This window comes from Sphaerodactylus townsendi, linkage group LG08 (genome assembly GCF_021028975.2).
Source record: "Sphaerodactylus townsendi isolate TG3544 linkage group LG08, MPM_Stown_v2.3, whole genome shotgun sequence".
Lineage (NCBI taxonomy): Eukaryota > Metazoa > Chordata > Lepidosauria > Squamata > Sphaerodactylidae > Sphaerodactylus > Sphaerodactylus townsendi.
Genome location: NC_059432.1, coordinates 113,308,558 through 113,327,368, shown reverse-complemented (window position 1 = coordinate 113,327,368; position 18,811 = coordinate 113,308,558). Strand labels below are relative to the sequence as shown.

At 48.2% G+C, this 18,811-nt stretch overlaps 1 protein-coding gene across 1 annotated transcript in view; it reads right to left on the bottom strand.

Moving 5' to 3' along the window:
• Window positions 1-1,312: 1,312 nt before the first annotated feature.
• P3H2 (prolyl 3-hydroxylase 2) overlaps window positions 1,313-18,811 on the bottom strand; it is a 36,144-nt gene continuing 18,645 nt past the window's right edge. Inside the window, exons 6-14 of the mRNA XM_048506998.1 lie at window positions 18,386-18,426; window positions 16,390-16,484; window positions 11,305-11,432; window positions 11,048-11,143; window positions 9,282-9,432; window positions 8,711-8,828; window positions 7,867-7,942; window positions 4,792-4,932; window positions 1,313-2,424 (exon numbers count right to left, since the gene is read on the bottom strand). Coding sequence (XP_048362955.1) covers window positions 2,332-2,424; window positions 4,792-4,932; window positions 7,867-7,942; window positions 8,711-8,828; window positions 9,282-9,432; window positions 11,048-11,143; window positions 11,305-11,432; window positions 16,390-16,484; window positions 18,386-18,426 — 939 coding nt within the window. The 3' untranslated portion in view covers window positions 1,313-2,331. The remainder of the gene's footprint in view (window positions 2,425-4,791; window positions 4,933-7,866; window positions 7,943-8,710; window positions 8,829-9,281; window positions 9,433-11,047; window positions 11,144-11,304; window positions 11,433-16,389; window positions 16,485-18,385; window positions 18,427-18,811) is intronic.

The following is an 18,811-nucleotide window of genomic DNA, read 5'->3' as shown; positions in this document are numbered from 1 at the left end:
GCAGGTGGAGAGGACGCTACAGCCCTGTTGGCAGCTGGTTTTGCTAAAAGCAGGAGAGTTTCAGAAGAAGCGTTTGCAGCGTGTCTGTTCTCCAGGGGCAGAAAGAGAAGACCCTCTGGGGTGTTCTCCCAAGCAAGCCCCCCTGAATAAATTTGTGGAAGAGCACAGTGAGGTTTGCACAAGAGGTGGTGCTGGTGGATTGAGGCCCACGTTGATTGGCGTGGGTGCGTGCACCCTGTTTGGATTTTCCTCCCCAAAGATCTGATGGCTTCCCTGGAAGACCCTGTAACGTAGCTGCTAATTCTCCACCCCGTATCTTCTCCAGCGCATCGACCCCGTGAACTTGGGCAGCTGTTACTGCTCCCTTTCTACCGAGGTCTCCACCTTGTCGTAGAAGCGAGAAATCCCCCCAGCCATGAACTGGCCAAGCTTATTTTTGTTTTAAATATACAGCATCAGAAGCCCCCAGGCTATTCTCTGGGATATGATTCCCTTCGTGACCAAAGACAGAGGTGTATCCCCTACCCCAGGGGCGGGCAACCTATGGCACTCGCAGATGTTCATGGACTACAATTCCCATCAGCCCCTGCCAGCATGGCCATAAAGGAGGAACCCATTGGCCATGCTGGCAGGGGCTGATGGGAATTGTAGTCCATGAACATCAGGGGTGACATAGGTTGGCCACCCCTGGCCTACCCCCTGTATCAGTGGTGACAAACCTTTGGCACTCCAGATGTTATGGACTACAATTCCCATCAGCCCCTGCCAGCATGGCCAATTGGTTCCCCCTTTATGGCCATGCTGGCAGGGGCTGATGGGAATTGTAGTCCATGAACATCAGGGGTGCCATAGGTTGGCCACCCCTGCCCTACCCCTTATATCAGTGGTGACGAACCTTTGGCACTCCAGATGTTATGGACTACAATTCCCATCAACCCCTGCCAGCATGGCCAATTGGTTCCCCCTTTATGGCTATGCTGGCAGGGGCTGATGGGAATTGTAGTCCATGGACATCAGGGGTGCCATAGGTTGGCCCCCCCTGCCCTACCCCCTATATCAGTGGTGACGAACCTTTGGGACTCCAGATGTTATGGACTACAATTCCCATCAGCCCCTGCCAGCATGGCCAATTAGTTCCCCCTTTATGGCCATGCTGGCAGGGGCTGATGGGAATTGTAGTGCATGAACATCAGGGGTGCCATAGGTTGGCCACGCCTGCCCTACCCCCTATATCAGTGGTGACGAACCTTTGGCACTCCAGATGTTATGGACTACAATTCCCATCAGCCATGTTGGCAGGGGCTGATGGGAATTGTAGTCCATAACATCTCGAGTGCCAAAGGTTCGCCACCACGGCCCTATATGGTTGTTCCTCTCTTTTCACTGGAAAACCACAGGAGAATTAATCTGGATGATGATGATCCGGTTGAGAATCAGGAGGAAGACAATGTCCCTTTCTGCACAAACCTTTTAAAATGTTTCGAGGCAGGAAACAAAATGTTTCCTCCACCGAGTTCCACATTGTTTCTCCCCACCTTACGTTCTGAAAATGTTTTTCCCCCCAGCCTCAAATTGTTTTAAACGAATCTCTTTTTAAAACATTTCAGTCAAAAACGCTTTCAAAATGTCTTCGGTTGCTGTGCGATCTATTGACGACGTTTTCCGTTCCTCTGTGCCGTCCCCGAACCTTCTCCACGGTGCCATTTTGTGGGTCCGCGTCCCCCCTCAACTGTTTATTTGTAATCATTTCTCTGTGCTTTTTTTAAAAAAATTGTGCGGTTAAATCCTCAAAGCGTTGATTATACCAATGATGAGAATCACTTTAAGAAACTGAAGCACAGATGCATCGATTCAACACATAGCTCAGAAGAGGGGGGAACCTAATGGGGGCCAGCAATCCTTTCAAGGGGGTGAGTGCAGACAAATATCGTGGTAAAGGGAGGGGGAACTGAAAACGTTTTAGATAATTTGTGTGGAAAGTGCTAACAAAAACGCTTCTTCATTCGGCGCTCTCAAACTCAGCGCCACAGGGTAACAGAACGGCCAGCACCAGCGCAGGGATGTTGTAAACAGGCGGCTCACTGGAATTGGAATCTGAGAAAGTGCAGGAGAATCCCAGTGGAAGACTCGGAGGGCCACTGGGAGGCACAGTGTGAGCGGAGAGGGTTTTGACTGCTTTGCAATCCCCCCCTTTTCTTTCCCTACTGACTCTGTCCATTAATTTAGATTCAGGCTTTGTACAAAAATAAAGGGTTCTGATAAGACTTTGAAACAAATATTAAATAAATATTTTTTCTTTTTAAAAAAACATTGCATGTCCTTGGGCCTGGCTCATAGCTCGTCCTTGGGGTTGATGCCGAATTCACTGTGTCCGAGATACTCCTGGTTGAACGTGGCCACGATTTCGTCAGCTTGGATCCGCTCCTGGAGAACAAAGAAAGAGGAGGTTAAGGGATGGAGAACCGGGGGCGGGAAAGAGAAGACGCAGCAGGGATAGGGGTCGAGGTCAGGTAACTCTGAGCTCAGTAGCACCTGAGATGTCAACGAGATTTTGGGGGAATGAGATTTTGGAACATGAGTGGCTGTGAGAAAGAACAAGTCTTCTTCAAAGAAGAGAAGAAGAAGAGTTTGGATTTATATCCCCCCTTTCTCTCCTGCAGGAGACTCAAAGGGGCTGACAATCTCCTTGCCCTTCCCCCATCACAACAAACACCCTGTGAGGTAGGTGGGGCTGAGAGAGCTCTGAGAAGCTGTGACTAGCCCAAGGTCACCCAGCTGGCATGTGGGGGCGTGCACAGGCTAATCTGAATTCCCCAGAGAAGCCTCCACAGCTCAGGTGGCAGAGCTGGGAATCAAACCCGGTTCCTCCAGATTAGATACACGAGCTCTTAACCTCCTACGCCACTGATGTGAGTCTGAGTCTGAGAGTCTGAGTCTGAGAAATGGGCCTCACCTCCCTTGCCAGCATTCAGGGACCCAGTTAGGAGAACTTCTGTGCCCCTCTGTTTGAGCTTTCTGGTCCTGCGGGCTTCTGTGTCACTCAGAAGCTTGCACACATATTCAGCAATTGGATCATCACCACCTTCCCTGTTTTTCTTGCAACATCACAGGGACGTTTTCCTAGCGCTTTCCAAACAATGCCGCTAGGTGGCAGCAGTGCTCCAGGAATGTGGCAGATGAAACCTCTGCACGTTTGGAGAGGTAAAGAAGAAGACGAAGATGAAGAAGAAGAACAGGCAGAAGAAGAAGAAGAGGCAGAAGAAGAGGAAGAGGAAGAGGAGGAAGAAGAGGAAGAAGAAGAAGAGGAAGAAGAGGAAGAAGAGGAAGAAAAGAGGAGGAAGAAGAAGACGAAGAGAAGGAAGAAGAAGAAGAGGAAGAAGAAGAGGAAGAAGAGGAAGAAGAGGAAGAGGAAGAGGAAGAAGAAGAAAAGAAGAGGAAGAAGACAAAGAAGAGGAGGAGGAAGAAGAAGAGGAAGACGAAGAAGATAAGGAAGAAGAAGAAGAGGAAGAAGAAAAAGAAAAAAGAAAAAGAAGAAGAGGAGGAGGAGGTGGTGGTGGTGGTGAAATTTGGATTTATATCTCGCTTTTCTCAACTGTAAGGAGTCTCAAGGGGGCTTACAAACTCCTTCCCTTCCTCTCCCCACAACAGACACCTTGTGAGGCAGGCGGGGCTGAGAGAGTTCAAAGAGAACTGGGACTGGCCAATGATCATCCAGCAGGCTTCATGTGGAGGAACACAGAAGCCGGCTGGCTGTGGATTCCCCCTCCAGGATGCCCCTGTGTTGTGTGCCATTCCATCATTGGCATGCCCACTATAACATCTAATCTACACTGCTGCCCTGCCCGGCCTTGGGATCGGGCGCCATACTTCTATCATCTTGTTGTACTGTATTGTACTGTATTGATGCTGCTACGTTTTATTATTTTTGTACATTGTTTTTAACTTAATTTCATTTATTTTATTGTGTGTAATACTGTTTTTGGCCTGGTGTATACCGCCCAGAGCCCTTCAGGGATGGACGGTTTTAAAATTAAACAAACAAACAAACAAAACAAAACAAATCTAGTTCACCAGATAAGACTCTGCTCAGATCTTGAGGTAAAAATAGAGCATGCTAGATAACTTCCATGCGGTCTGGCTTTACAGGGGCAATGTCTTTCGAAATATGCTACATTCGGTATCTTCCAAAAAGAATTGCAGATGGCATTAACCTGAGCCCAGCCGAAGAGAAGGCTCTACACCAGTGATGGCGACCCTTTTCGAGACCGAGTGCCCAAATTGCAACCCAAAACCCACTTATTTATTGCAAAGTGCCAACATGGCAATTTAACCTGAATACTGAGGTTTAAGTTTAGAAAAAAAACAGTTGGCTCTGAGGCACACATTACTTGGGAGTAAGCTTGGTGAAGCAACCATGCAAACTTCGAATGGGTGAATCACGACCCTAGGAGGGTTTACTCAGAAGCAAGCCCCATTGCCAGCAACTGAGCTTACTCCCAGGTAAAGGGTCATGCCCAGGCCAGCCTAGATGTGTGTGTGGGTGTGTGGGTGTGATTTTCTGCCCCCCCCCCACATGATGAACTCTGTTTGCGCATGCCCACAGAAAGGGCTCTGAGTGTCACCTCTGGCACCCCTGCCATAGGTTCGCCACCACTGCTCTACACTGATTCGGATTCTGGAGATGTGGTGATTTGACCTATATTAAATGGGATGGATGCAGCAGTCAGTCTTCAAGAAAGCATTATTGGGGTTCACCTTCTCATCCAACTGTCCCAACAATGGAAAACTCACCAATTCCCGATAAAGCGGGTTTAGGGTAAACCACAACGCCACTGCGCACCGCTGACCCTTCGTGACGGCCTTCACACCATGAGGGTTCTCCCCCCCGGAGGAAAAACTGATCATTCGCCCGCACTTTGGCTTGATGGACGCCTGCAAAAATCAAGAACACACTTGTAACTACTCCCAGGAAACAGCTAATGCCTATACAGAGACATTAGACTGCCGCGGTGGTCAAGAAGGCCCAGCAAAGACTGTACTATCTGAGACTATTAAGGAAACAACAACTGAATGGAAAACTCCTGGTGTCCTTTGACCGCTGTGCTATAGAGAGTGTCTTCACCTACTGCACCTGTGTATGGTTCTCCAGTTGCACAGTGGCAGATAGGAAGGCGCTCCAAAGGGCGATCACTCCTGCACAGAGGATTATCGGCTGCCCTCTCCCCTCCTTGGAAGAACTCTATAATGCCCGAAGCCTGAAGAAAGCCCAACATATTCTGAGAGACCCGTCTCATCCAGCACACTCTCTTTTTGAACTGTGACCATCCATCAGACGACACAGGTCTATCAAAACTAGGACAAAGAGGCTTAGAGACAGCTTCTCCTCTAGAGCTGTGGCGATGCTGAACTCCGCGGCTTCGTGTTGATGTGTTTGGGGCTGTGGAGGGATGGGTGGAGGAAGGGGAAAGTGAGGAGGGGGTATGAGTCTAAAATTGTGTGCATCGAGGAAGGCTGCTGTAAATTTCGTTGTGCATGCACAATGACAATAAAATGCTTATGCTTATGCTTAAAAGAAATTGTCTCCCCTTGGAGATCTGCCGTGTGCCTACCCTTTTTGGGTTTAGGCGCATGGCGAAGACCTTCCTCTTTGGCCAGGCATTTGGCTAGACTCCCTGGCTGAAGCCATCGGGAGTCTTGTTATTTTATGTATTTATATAAATTATATACGATGTTTGAAGCTGTTTTTACTATTGATGGACACCGCCCTAAGCCTTTGGGGAGGGCAGTATACAAATATAATAAAATAAATAAATAGATAAATAAATAAATAAATAAATAAACACCCCCCACCCCCAGTGTGGGGGGTGCGGGAGCGCGGGGTGGGGTTTTTAATTTAATGTTATTTTTATTGTTGTTTCAATTGTTACAGTCTGTTTATTATATTTTGTTGTAGTTTTTATTGTTATTTATTTATATCATTTAATGCCCCACCTTCCCTGGCCAAGGGAAGAGCAGCTAACACACATTTTTTAACCCACAATATTAAAACTCTACATTGATAAATAAACAATTAAAATGTTCCAGTATAATCGTTACCTAGCTGGCAATTTGACAATACCCTACCCATATATCAATCCCAACTCTCACAACAATTTTAATCCGTGAAGGCTGCCCAGACATGCTGGTTTGAGGTGGGGCATAAATATTTATAAATAAATTAATTAATTAAATCAGAGGCTTTCATGGCCAGGATCATTGGGGTGCTGTGTGGTTTCCGGGCAGTATGGCCGTGTTCCAGTAGCATTTTCTCCTGACGTTTCACCTGCAACTGTGGCTGGCATCTCAGATCCTCTGAAGAATCTCTTAGAATCTTCAGAGATCCTCTGAAGATGCCAGCCACAGATGCAGGCGAAACGTCAGGAGAAAATTCTACTGGGACACGGCCATGCAGCCCGGAAACCCCACAATACCCCAAATCAATAAAATGTCAACGTTCTAAATACATTTCGACAAGGGTTGGGACAAAACAAAGACACAAAACAAAAATCAGCACAAGTAGGCAAAACTTAAAGCTGGAAAATGAAAAGGACTGAAAATACATAACAAACTTTCTTTCTGTATGTGCACAGGGGGGAGGGAATCGCACCCCACTTCTGTGTCCACCATTTGATCAGCGTTTGAACATGGATTTTCTGTCTCAGCTAGGAAACCTAACTGCTGCTTTGTATATTACAAAATAATTCTGTATAGGAGGCAAACCAGGGAATAATTCTGTGCATCACTCAATAAAATCTAACATTAACCTACCAGAATTAATTTTCACATCAGACCAGTAGGTGGCGTGAGAGGATTGCAATTTAAGTTTAAAGTTGCTGACTTAGTGAAATGCTAGCTTAGGGCGTTTTCCCACTTACCTTCTGCCAGCTTCACTGTAGGCAAAGTGGCGCCCGGGGTCTAACTACTCCCACTACAGAGTAGCGTGACAGCAGCGCGGCTGCCCTGACACCGCCCGCTGTCAGCGCCCCACTCAGCGTCTCGTCATTCCTGGCAAGGCTCTTCGAGCGAGGCAGGCTTTGGCTGACGATGAAGTGCAAGTGCGATGGGAAGCCGAGCGAGCCCAATGGCAGCACGATGAGGGAGGAGCAGCATGCGTGACATAGGGGAATGCGTGGCAAGTGGGGAAATGCCCTTAGTTATCTGTACGTTTATTTATAATATCATATATTGCAACAGAGTAAATAAATAGCTGTTTCTACAACATCCCCAAATAAGCTAAATTGCCAATATCCAAGAACATATTAATCCTACAGCCGGTGGGATGAAGTGGTCAGAGTGTTGACCTTGGAGAATTCCGCAGGGCCTGTAAAACGGTTTTGTTCCACCGGGCTTTTGGTGAGGCCGGCCGCGGACCCCCCCCCCTCCAGGATGCCCCCATGCTATGTGCCATTTTACCATCAGCACGTCCAATATAATATCTGACTGATGCTGCTACCCCCGCCCGGCCTTGGGATCGGGCGCCACACACACTTTTATAATCTTGCTGTTATGTATATTGTATTGATGCTGATAGTTTTATGGATTTTTGTATATTGTTTTAACTTGTTTTAATTTATTTTATTTTATGTTGTTTTGGCCATTGTATGTTTGGCCCAGCGTACACCACCCAGAGCCCTTCGGGGGTGGGCGGTTTATAAATTTGATATATAAATAAATAAATAAACTAAGATCTGGGAGACCCAAGTTCAAATCCTGGCCCTGCCACAGAAGCTTGCTGGGGGTCCTTGGTCCAGTAAGACACTCTCAGCCTCCACTCCTACGTGGTCCATCTTGTGGCCCAACCCACAGCAAAGAGAGGGCCTTGCTCACCGTCACAGTCTTGGCATCCATTTCGGTGAAGATGAATTCGCCCCCTTCAAAATCGCTGTTCATGTAAAGGAGAGCGCTAGAAAGAGAAGAAAAAGGCACATCACGGGACCGCTTGCCGCAAGGAGCGTCTGAGCACCACAGTCCAATTAACTGGACATTTACTCTGATGCAAATCCTATCCTGTCCAATGGGATTCATTCCCAATCGTGGCCAGGAAGCCTCTAGCTTAAAACCCTGGTCTGGGCTGTAAAATCATTTAGTGGCCTTCGACCACCGCCCGCCCACCCACCCTCCGGCCCCACTGATTTACAGTACAGGAAAAACAAACAACAGAACTGCTCTGGGGCTCATTCCGCACATGCAGAATAATGCGCTTTCAAACTGCTTTCAGTGCTCTTTGAAGCTGGGCGGAACGGCAAAATCCACTTGCAAACAGTTGTGAAAGTGTGTTGTCGAAGGCTTTGTGAAAGTGTATTGTCAAAGGCTCACATGCTACAGACTTCTCTGTGACTCACATGCCAGGCTACTTCTATTCAGAGGGCCTCACCTTTTGACCTCACAGTATATATACTCCACTTGCTTTCCATTCCTACCATCAGATCCTCTGAAGATGCTGCCAGCCACAGATGCAGGCGAAATGTCAAGAGAGAATGCTGCTAGAACACGGCCACGCAGCCCGGAAACCACACAGCACCCCAGTTGTGAAAGTGGTTTGAAAACGCATTATTTTGCATGTGCGACAGGGGCCTTGGAGTCAGACCAAGACATGAAGAAAGGTTGCAGCGGAACAAAATCAGGGATGGGAGCATCTCTGTGCCCCCCGCACCTGTATCTTAGGCCTTACCTGTAGTCACGGAAGGTGTACGCGGGGGGTTCTTTCCAACACTCATTGGCTTCGGGGTCAAGAAGACAGTTGTCCGCATGAATGGGGTGGCTGAGGTCATTCCTTTTGCCCTGCTGGCCTGAGGGGAATGAGAACGGGCTTGTGATCTTCACTTTGGACCTCAGGCCCTGACCTGGTTGGCCCGATCTTGCCAGCTAAGCAGGGCTGGTTTGCACGGGAGACCACCAAGGAAGAGGCAGGTTGCTCCATGAACCTGAGTCTGACCACTGGCAGGAGGTTGGCGGGCATGACAAAAAGAACCCCTAGTGCAGTGATGGCGAACCTTTGGCACTCCAGATGTTATGGACTACAATTCCCATCAGCCCCTGACAGCATAGCCAATTGGCCATGCTGGCAGGGGCTGATGGGAATTGTAGTCTATAACATCCGGAGTGCCAAAGGTTCGCCACCACGGCCCTAGTGTGTGGAGACTTTGCAGTGGTCTTAAAGGCAAAGGGTGCACGAAGTTAAGATGCCCTCCATCCGGTTATTTGGGGAGAGAGGGAGGTGCCACGCTTTGGACTCGACTTACCTGGCAAGGCCGTTCGGCACACCAGATGCGTGTAGGAGAAATACAGGGTGGAATTGAGCATGAAGTAGGATTCCACAATCTTGCGGGCTTTCTCGCTGACATCGTAGAAAAGGTGGGCGCTCTTCAGAGGGACACGCCCTTCGTATCCAAACTGGAAGCAAACAAAATTATTCATCTTCAGTATATCTAATTGTCAATACAATACAATACAATACACCACACCTTTAACAGCATATCATCAGAACACACACAAAATATATAAAAAGAAGAAGAAGAAGAAGAAGAAGAAGAAGAAGAAGAAGAAGAAGAAGAAGAAGAAGAAGAACAAGAAGAAGAAGAGGAGGAGGAGGAGGAGGAGGAGTTTGGATTTATATCCCCGTTTTCTCTCCTGCAGGAGACTCAAAGGGGCTGACAATCTCCTTGCCCTTCCCCCTTCACAGCAAACACCCTGTGAGTTAGGTGGGGCTGAGAGAGCTCAGAAGAACTGTGACTAGCCCAAGGTCACCCAGCTGGCGTGTGTGGGAGTGCACAGGCTAATCTGAATTCCCCAGAGAAGTCTCCACAGCTCAGGCAGCAGAGCTGGGAATCAAACCCGGTTCCTCCAGATTAGATACATGAGCTCTTAACCTCCTACGCCACTGCTGCTCCTGTTCTAACCTCCTACGCCACTGCTGCAGTCTGTTCTAGGATGGCTCTGGAGCGGTTCTTTAATAAATACACTATCTTTTGCTGGTCAGTCCATTTATCTGTGCCGCTTAAATGGGGCAATAATAACGACATTCTTGCCTCTGTATAAAGGGGGCAGTGATGCAAAACATAACCCACAGGTTCTTCGCAATGCACCACACAAATGCACAATATTTCATGATGTAGTACTTTTTTAGACCTTCCTTGTCTTAAAGATATTACAGGATATTACATCTGGCTAAAGAGTGGGCCCAGTGGAGTTTAGGCTCAGAGAGGAAAAATACGTATTCAGCTGGGTCGGGACCAAATGGGACAGATAGGAAAAGGGGGAAACCTTATCTAATGCAGATTAGCCTGTACAGATTAGCCTGGGGAATTCAGATTAGCCTGTACACTCCCACACACGCCAGCTGGGTGACCTTGGGCTAGTCACAGCTTCTCGGAGCTCTCTCAGCCCCACCCACCTCACAGGGTGTTTGTTATGAGGGGGGAAGGGCAAGGAGATTGTCAGCCCCTTTGAGTCTCCTGCAGGAGAGAAAGGGGGGATATAAATCCAAACTCTTCTTCTTCTTCTTCTTCTAATTGTCAATGTGGCCAGATCTGTGGATACTTAGTCCCAGAGACTGGAGCCGTGAACTGATTAAACGGGTCTTTCCACAATCTGAAAAAAACACCCAGGTCTGCAAAAAAACTGCATTGGGAGGGAGTTAAACCCCCCCACCCCCCCACGAACAACAGAAGTGCCTGTAGCTTTAAGAAACGAATGCCCTCTCAGTGGCCACTGGGATGGCTGATAAGCAGCCACAACAGTATTGCCTGCCTTCAAGCCTTGGTTTTTTTTCATTAAAAATGGGGAGCAGGGTCCTTTCAAGAGCAGTCAGTCAGGGAACAACAGAATACCACCAACGGATTTTAACTGTCACCTTTAGAATGTTCGTGCAGCTTCCCAGAATTCCCTGCTGCTTGTGCTGCTGCTGCATGCAAGCAAGGCTGGAAATTCCAACACGAACGGCCTCAAGCATTTTAATGGGGACATTTCCAAGAAATAAAGGGACAAAGTTGTACAGCAAAACTCGCACCTTGAGAGCCTTGAGAACGGTGGCCCCTTCGAAACGCTCGTTGGGTGTGTGCGGCGAGGTTTTCCCTCTGTATCCATCGCCAGCCAGTACAATGCCCTGAAACAGAAAACATGTGCGTGGTCAGGTATCCCCACCTTTCAATATATGTCTCCCAGTGAATTCAGGCTACTCAAAATAGGAAGTACACGTGCCTTGAGGCTGTCAGAGTGTGTACATCTTTGTCAAAATTCACCGAAACCGTACGGCCAGCTACTCACGTTGGCAATTTGGTGCAACTCCCGACATTCCTTCTCCGAGATCACGTTGTCCAGCAGCACCCGCTGGGTCCCGTTCAGCTGCTCCGAATTATAGACAAATTTCACGTTGCTGTAGAGGAGGGGACCCCCTAGAGAGGTGGAGAGAACAGCCTTCCTGAGATTTCCCTGGAGAAATTTTGATCAGGGACCCATGGAAGAACCAATTTCTCAATGGATGCAACGTTAACAGCTCCACAAACAACAAACGCGCTGCATCAACCGCTACTTTATCAATTGCGCTAAGCCCACATATAAAGTGCAAAACATAAAGTGCAACCAGTGAAAAGTGCAAACAACATCAGAGCCTAGACCAGTGATGGCGAACCTATGGCACGGGTGCCAGAGGTGGCACTTGGAGCCCTCTCTGTGGGCATGCGCACACAGAGTTCGTCATGTGGGGGGCGGAAAATCACACACACACCCCCCACAAACACATCTAGGCTGGCCTGGGTCACTGAGCACGACATGCACGCACCACGGTGAGCAGGGAGGACTCGGCTGGTGGGCCTGGTGCCTGTGCTGTCCGGGGGGGGGGGTGGCTGCTGTCCGAGGGGGGGGGGTACAGAGGAGGCAGAGATGCTAGAGAGGCACAGAGAGGCTGGCCCCTGCTCGAGCGGGTGGGGCGGAGGAAGAGGGAGCCAACTGGTTTTTTCTAAACTAAAACCTCAGCATTCAGGTTAAATTGCCGTGTTGGCACTTTGCGATAAATAAGTGAGGTTTGGGTTGCAATTTGGGCACTCGGTCTCGAAAAGGTTCGCCATCACTGGCCTAGACTCTTACAATACTACACATATCACATCACCCTACAACATAGTCAAGGTGACTTAGCGATGTCTTCTTCACTCGGTCCTATGTCTTCGTCCGTATAGGTACTTGGACGGAACCTCTTCTTTGGAGATAATCAATCACTTATCAATAGCTGCATATACTGCATTCCAGTCAGTAGAAGTAGGTCTATATGGCAATGCGGACCGGTCTGAGCCAAGTCCGTCAATTGAATATCCAATAATAAACGGGTTGCGCTACTGTAACCGTTTTTGATAGATTCTTCTTCAGATTACAATTCTTCAATCTTAATCGGGATAATTACTCAAGGTGACTTCCTCACATCCATTCAGCTATGTTGTGTTGCGTGGATTATTTTCTTACAGAAATTGGAATAAGGGTACTGACTGATAAGGGACAATTCATACACAATCAGAAACGCGTTGCATACACCGCTTTTTATGTGTTCAAAAATGTGTATCAAACAATAAAGTGCATATATACAACAGAATGAGTGCGACAATGATGCTCACAACAACACTATATGTACTCAATATCTTCAAGAACAGAGTTTTTAATTATAACAAGTCTTAGCTGTAAGAGTATCAGCGTTCGTACACAGTACGAGCTTTAACGTTGCATCTCTTGATTCAAAGGGACAATTCATGCCAAAGAGAGCTGGAAGAGCTTGTAAGCGCTTTAATATATTTAGGGTGCAACCTGGGGGAACCTTAAGAACATAAGAACTGGCCTGCTGGATCAGACCAGAGTCCATCTAGTCCAGCACTCTGCTACTCGCAGTGGCCCACCAGGTGCCTTTGGGAGCTCACGTGCAGGATGTGAAAGCAATGGCCTTCTGCTGCTGCTGCTCCTGAGCACCTGGTCTGCTAAGGCATTTGAAATCTCAGATCAAGGAGGATCAAGATTGGTAGCCATAGATCGACTTCTCATCCATCAATCTGTCCAAACCCCTTTTAAAGCTATCTAGGTTAGTGGCCATCACCACTTCCTGTGGCAGCATATTCCAAACATCAATCACACGTTGCGTGAAGAAGTGTTTCCTTTTATTAGTCCTAATTCTCCCCCCCCCCCCCAGCATTTTCAATGAATGCCCCCTGGTTCTAGTACTGTGAGAAAGAGAGAAAAATGTCTCTCTGTCCACATTTTCTACCCCATGCATAATTTTATAGACTTCAATCATATCCCCCCTCAGACGTCTCCTCTCCAAACTAAAGAGTCCCAAACGCTGCAGCCTCTCCTCATAAGGAAGGTGCTCCAATCCAATGACAGACCAGCCTGCCAGATTGTTTAGCTGAGTACTCTTATCACTGCGAGATAAGAGTTTCTATGAGCTTGTTAAGACACAAGTTGGGCTAGTCACAGCTTTTTGGAGCTCTCTCAGCCCCACCTACCTCCCAGGGTGTTTGTTGTGAGGGGGGAAGGGCAAGGAGATTGTCAGCCCCTTTGAGTCTCCTGCAGGAGAGAAAGGGGGGATATAAATCCAAACTCCTCCTCCTCCTCCTCTTCCTCTTCTTCTTCTTCTTCTTCTTCTTCTTCTTCTTCTTCTTCTTCTTCTTCTTCATCGCTGCTTCTCGTGATGGTTGTTTTTATCCCAATGATTCCTCTGTTAAATGCTCACTGGGAGCCTCCACAAACCTCTTAAAAGGAGATGTAACACAGAGAGGCCTTCTTGGAACCAGCTTCCCAGTATCCAGCTCCAACGACAGCTTCCGGCCCCCCAGGCCGTTCTCCACCCTGGCTCCACAGCTCCGTTCCGCCTGGCAAGCTCTCTTGGGAATGTCGCCCCTGGAGCGCCCAGAACCCAAAACGTGTCAGAATGTTAACGTCCAACATTAGCGGCAGTTCTTTGTTCCAAGGGACAGGCTGTCCTCTGTCTGTTGCACGGTCTTTCCAGCTGGCAGGTATTGGGGGGGATGCTCAGAAGTCCTGGAAATCACTTCCAGCTGGTCAGCGGTCTTTCAAGATAAGGCACGACAGATCGACGTAATGTGGGCGAAATCTCCCGGAAGGAATGGCTTTAAAGACATGGATAAACGTTCCCAGCAGTAGGAAGAGCTCTAAGGAAGGTCTCATGGGGACTCCAGTGAGCCATGACCAGGGGTCTGCAACCTGCGGCTCTCCAGATGTTCGTTGACTACAATTCCCATCAGCCCCTGCCAGCAATGGGTCTGCAACCTGCGGCTCTCCAGATGTTCGTGGACTACAAATCCCATCAGCCCCTGCCAGCAATGGGTCTGCAACCTGCGGCTCTCCAGATGTTCGTGGACTACAATTCCCACCAGCCCCTGCCAGCAATGGGTCTGCAGCGACTCGGCTCTCAGATGTTAGATTATGACTACAATTCCATCAGCCCCTGCCAGCTGTGGGTCTGCCAACCTGTGGCTCTCCAGATGTTAAGTGGACTACGAATTCCCACCAGCCCCTGCCAGCAATGGGTCTCTGCAACCTGCGGCTCTCTCCAGATGTTAAGTGGACTACAAATCCCATCAGCCTGCCAGCATGGCCAATTGGCCATGCTGGCGAAGGAACGTTGTGATCCTGTTTATCTAGATTACTGGAGTTACAGACTAATATGACTCTTTGCCACAGGTAGACTTCTGGATTACTGGTCAACCTCCAATCCCGGCACACAATAACAGGTCAGCATCAGGGGTGCATTTTCCCAACTGGTGTTCACCGGTTCTTGCCCTCAGGTGGGAGATCATCAGGGGCAACCCAGTGAATCAGCCACGTGCCACAAGGAACTCCGTGGACGTGACGCCCTCTCACCCAGACTGAGGTCGCTGTGTTTTCCCCAGGTCAGCCAGGAGCTGTTGCTGTCCCCAGATGGCTCGACAGCAACCAAAACACATCTGACGGAGACCAAAGCCAGGCGCTTGGAAACGCTCAGCCGCGTGTTTTGGAATGGCGCAGTGGCAGAGAAAAACAGATGTGGGAGAAAGCTGAGCGGCTTTAAATCACGGGAAACTGATCCGCGCTTGCAGAACCGAAAGAGGCAGAAAGGGGCGGCGGGGGGGGGGGGGGGGCATCAAAAACTTGCAGCTGTCTGGGACTTTTCCAGGGAAATCGCTCCTGCTTTTCTTGTCAACCGCAGCACAATTTCTGCCTGAAGTCAGCAGAAGGCTGAGAATTCTCTTCTGGGCTCCAGTTTGACCTACAAAGAAGGCTTATCCTGGTAGCTGGGAACGGGGACTGCTAACTATTTGAATGATCTGACACATGTCTCGATGAAATACGGATTTGTCTGCAAATCGGCAGTTTCTGCAGTGTACACAAAGTGTACACAAAGTAATCTCACAATACTAGAACCAGGGGGCATTCGTTGAAAATGCTGGGGGGAAGAATTAGGACTAATAAATGCTGCGGGGAAGAATTAGGACTGATAAAAGGAAACACTTCTTCCATAGCGTGTGATTAATGTTTAAGAATATTGCAACCACAGGAAGGTGATGATGACCACTCACCTGAACCAACTTTAAAAAGAGAACTTGAACCTAGACTTATGGAGGAGAAATCGATCTATAATCCCCAATCTTGATCCTCCTTGATCTCAGATTGCAAATGCCTTAGCAAACCAAAATTAACTCTCAGGAGCAACTGCTTTAACTGCTGGCAGCAGAAAGGCCATTAGCTTTCCCATCCTACGCATTGAAGGCTCCCAAAGGCACCTATTGAATACTAACGGTAGCAGAAAGAAGCGGAGATCGTGGACTATGGTCCTGATCAACAAAACTAGTTCTTATGTTCTTATGATGTGCCTGAACATCAGGGCTACAACCTGTACTTCTTAGTAATATATTTGGAGAACAACGGGGACTCGGAGGAGTTTCAGTGAAGTAGAGGAAGAATTGGGGAGGGCAGCATAGGACATTTGATAGCCAAAGTGTGTTTTATGGAATGAAGAAAGGGTTAGAGTTTGAACCAGAGTTTCCAATATTTTAGCCCTCAGAGTATGCCTGCAACATTTAGGCAAACCTCTGGAATGTGTGAAGCAAAGGAGGGTGGGCTTCTGAGCATGCCTGTCCATAGCCACTGTGGAAACACAGCCTGCCTGGCCACCCACATGGTCTGGGTTAAGGTTGGGATGGGAGAGCAAAGCATCCAGGAGGGCTTTCGGGTGAGCCCAGAAATGGTTCTGTTTTCAAAATGAGTCAGTACAGGCAGAGTGGGGGGGGGGGAACTCCTCCAGAAGTGGTGGGCAGAGCAAACTCGTCCTCCGAATGCTCGAAGACAATGAGTCCCCCTTTAGCCCCGTCTTACCTTCCCTCAGCTCACGGTCCCCTTTGGGCATGGTCTTCTTTCCTGCAGGCCGCCCAGAACCCTCCAACTGATTGCTGTGGACGCCAGAAGGAATCCTGTGGATAAGATAATGGGCAGAAACGGAGAAAGAGTTTGTGTGGCCAGTCTAGCCCTTGACGTTTTACCAAACAAGCAAATATTTGCCCACAACACGGCTAGCAGTTATTGACTGTATAATTTGTGAGGTAACTAAATCAACAATGTAAACATTAAAGGGCCTGTCTCAGCAGTGCCCCAGGACATCTTCAAGTGAGTCTCACATACAGACAAGGAGGAATTCACACCAACTAGATAGATTTATGGCGGAAAAGTCGATCTCTGGCTACCAATCTTGACCCTCCTTGATCTGAGATGGCAAATGCCTTAGCAGACCAGGTGCTCAGGAGCAGCAGCAGCAGAACGCCGTTGCTTTCACCTCCTGCCTGTGAGCTCCCAAAGGTACCTGGTGGGCCACTGCGAGTAGCAGAGAGCTGGACTAGATGGACTCTGGTCTGATCCAGCTGGCTTGTTCTTATGTTCTTAACTAACCAGCCCTTTTACAATTGCTTCCCTAATCTTTACAGGGACAACTACTGACTAAATATTGCATACTGAAAAAACAACATGAGCAGTCAGCTTCCAGACATATTTTTGCAGCAAGAGAAAGCTTTGCAGAGCCAAAACAAATCTTAATTGTGTTGTAAGAACAACTTTATATAGGACCAGCCGACCTGCATGGAAAATGCCATGCGCTTACAAGACTTTGAAGATTTTCGAAGCCAGAATATATCCGGGAGCTGGCCAGGTCACGCTGGGTTTTCAATATTCTGTATTTAGTCAATAGCTATCCCGTAAAGATGAGGGAAGCCATCTTAAAAGTGGTGATTAGTTCTTATCTGGCAGCAGTGCCGTAGGAGGTTAAGAGCTCATGTAACTAATCTGGAGGAACGGGGGTTGACTCCCAGCTCTTCCGCCTGAGCTGTGGAGAACTTCTCTAGGGGAATTCAGATTAGCCTGTGCACTCCCACACACGCCAGCTGGGTGACCTTGGGGCTGAATCACAGCTTCTCGGAGCTCTCTCCAGCCCCACCCACCTCACAGGGGTTTTGTTGTGAGGGGAAGGGCAAAGATTGTCAGCCCTTGCTTGAGTCTCTCCTGGCAGGAGAGAAAGGGGGGATATAAATCCAAACTCCCCTCCTCCTCACTCCTCCACCTCCCTGAATGTAGCTATCCCTCGCCTGTATGTGAGACTTACTTGAATGTGTGCTGAGGCAAGGCAACCCCTTGAATGTACGCCAGGGTCTGTGTGCATATTTAAAAGGCAAGGATTTCCTCCCACCTTTTTTATTGTGGAGAATGGGTATTCGTATATTATTAACAGATAAGTCAGGTGTGACAAAATAATTCAATTTGGTCCGCTGCAGTGAAACACTTTCCGCATGACCAATACCATGAATACGCTTCCTGAGCATTGTTCCCAATAAAATCTTGGCAAAGAGCTTACAAAGAAACGAGTAGAAAATCCATCAGCTAACAAAGCCTTTCCCCCTTGCAAGGTTGCTTTTGATTGTTTCCATATCTCTCCCCCCCCCACCGATTTAAAATACATTTGTTGAAAGCACTGCAAAAAAAAAAAAAAAGGATTCTTGATGCATTGAAATCCCTTCTTTCCCTGTGATTTAAAGCGTGCCAAATGCAAAACTGACTTAAACAATATTCTGAGCTTAACCAGAAAGCAGGTGGAACAGACTGCTGGGTAGGACGGAAGGTGTTCCAGGAGACCCCCTTTCAAAACCTCGCTCTCATCGAGGGAGGGTTTCCCGTGGTGGCGAACCTTTGGCACTCCAGATGTTATGGACTACAATTCCCAATTGGCCATGCTGGCAGGGGCTGATGGGAATTGTAGTCCATATCCTGGAGTCTAAGATTCACTACCACTTCCCATCCCCAAGAGGGGGCTGAAGAAACTGACCCTTACCTGTGTTCATCCAGTCGGGCCCCAGAGATGCTCCAATAGCTCTGTAAAGAGAAGAGAAGTGATCTTCTCTCTTACCCAAACTGCCAGATCTCAAGGAATCCAGTCTGAACCGCTTTGTGAATATGATGTATTTGACAAGTTAGTGCAGTGGTGGCGAACCTTTGGCACTCCAGATGTTATGGACTACAATTCCCATCAGCCCTGCCACCATGGCCAATGGTGGCCATGCTGGCAGGGGAGGGCTAAGCTGATAAATTACGAGTCCATAACATCTGGAGATGCCAAAGGATTCGAACCACTCCTAAAGAGATAGTGGTTCATTTTAATTGTAACGTTAATAGTCCCTAAATTGAGACAAGAATTTATGACTGCGCTGTGTGATGAACTTCCAAAATCCCCAAGGGCTGCTAATTATGAATTCCTTCA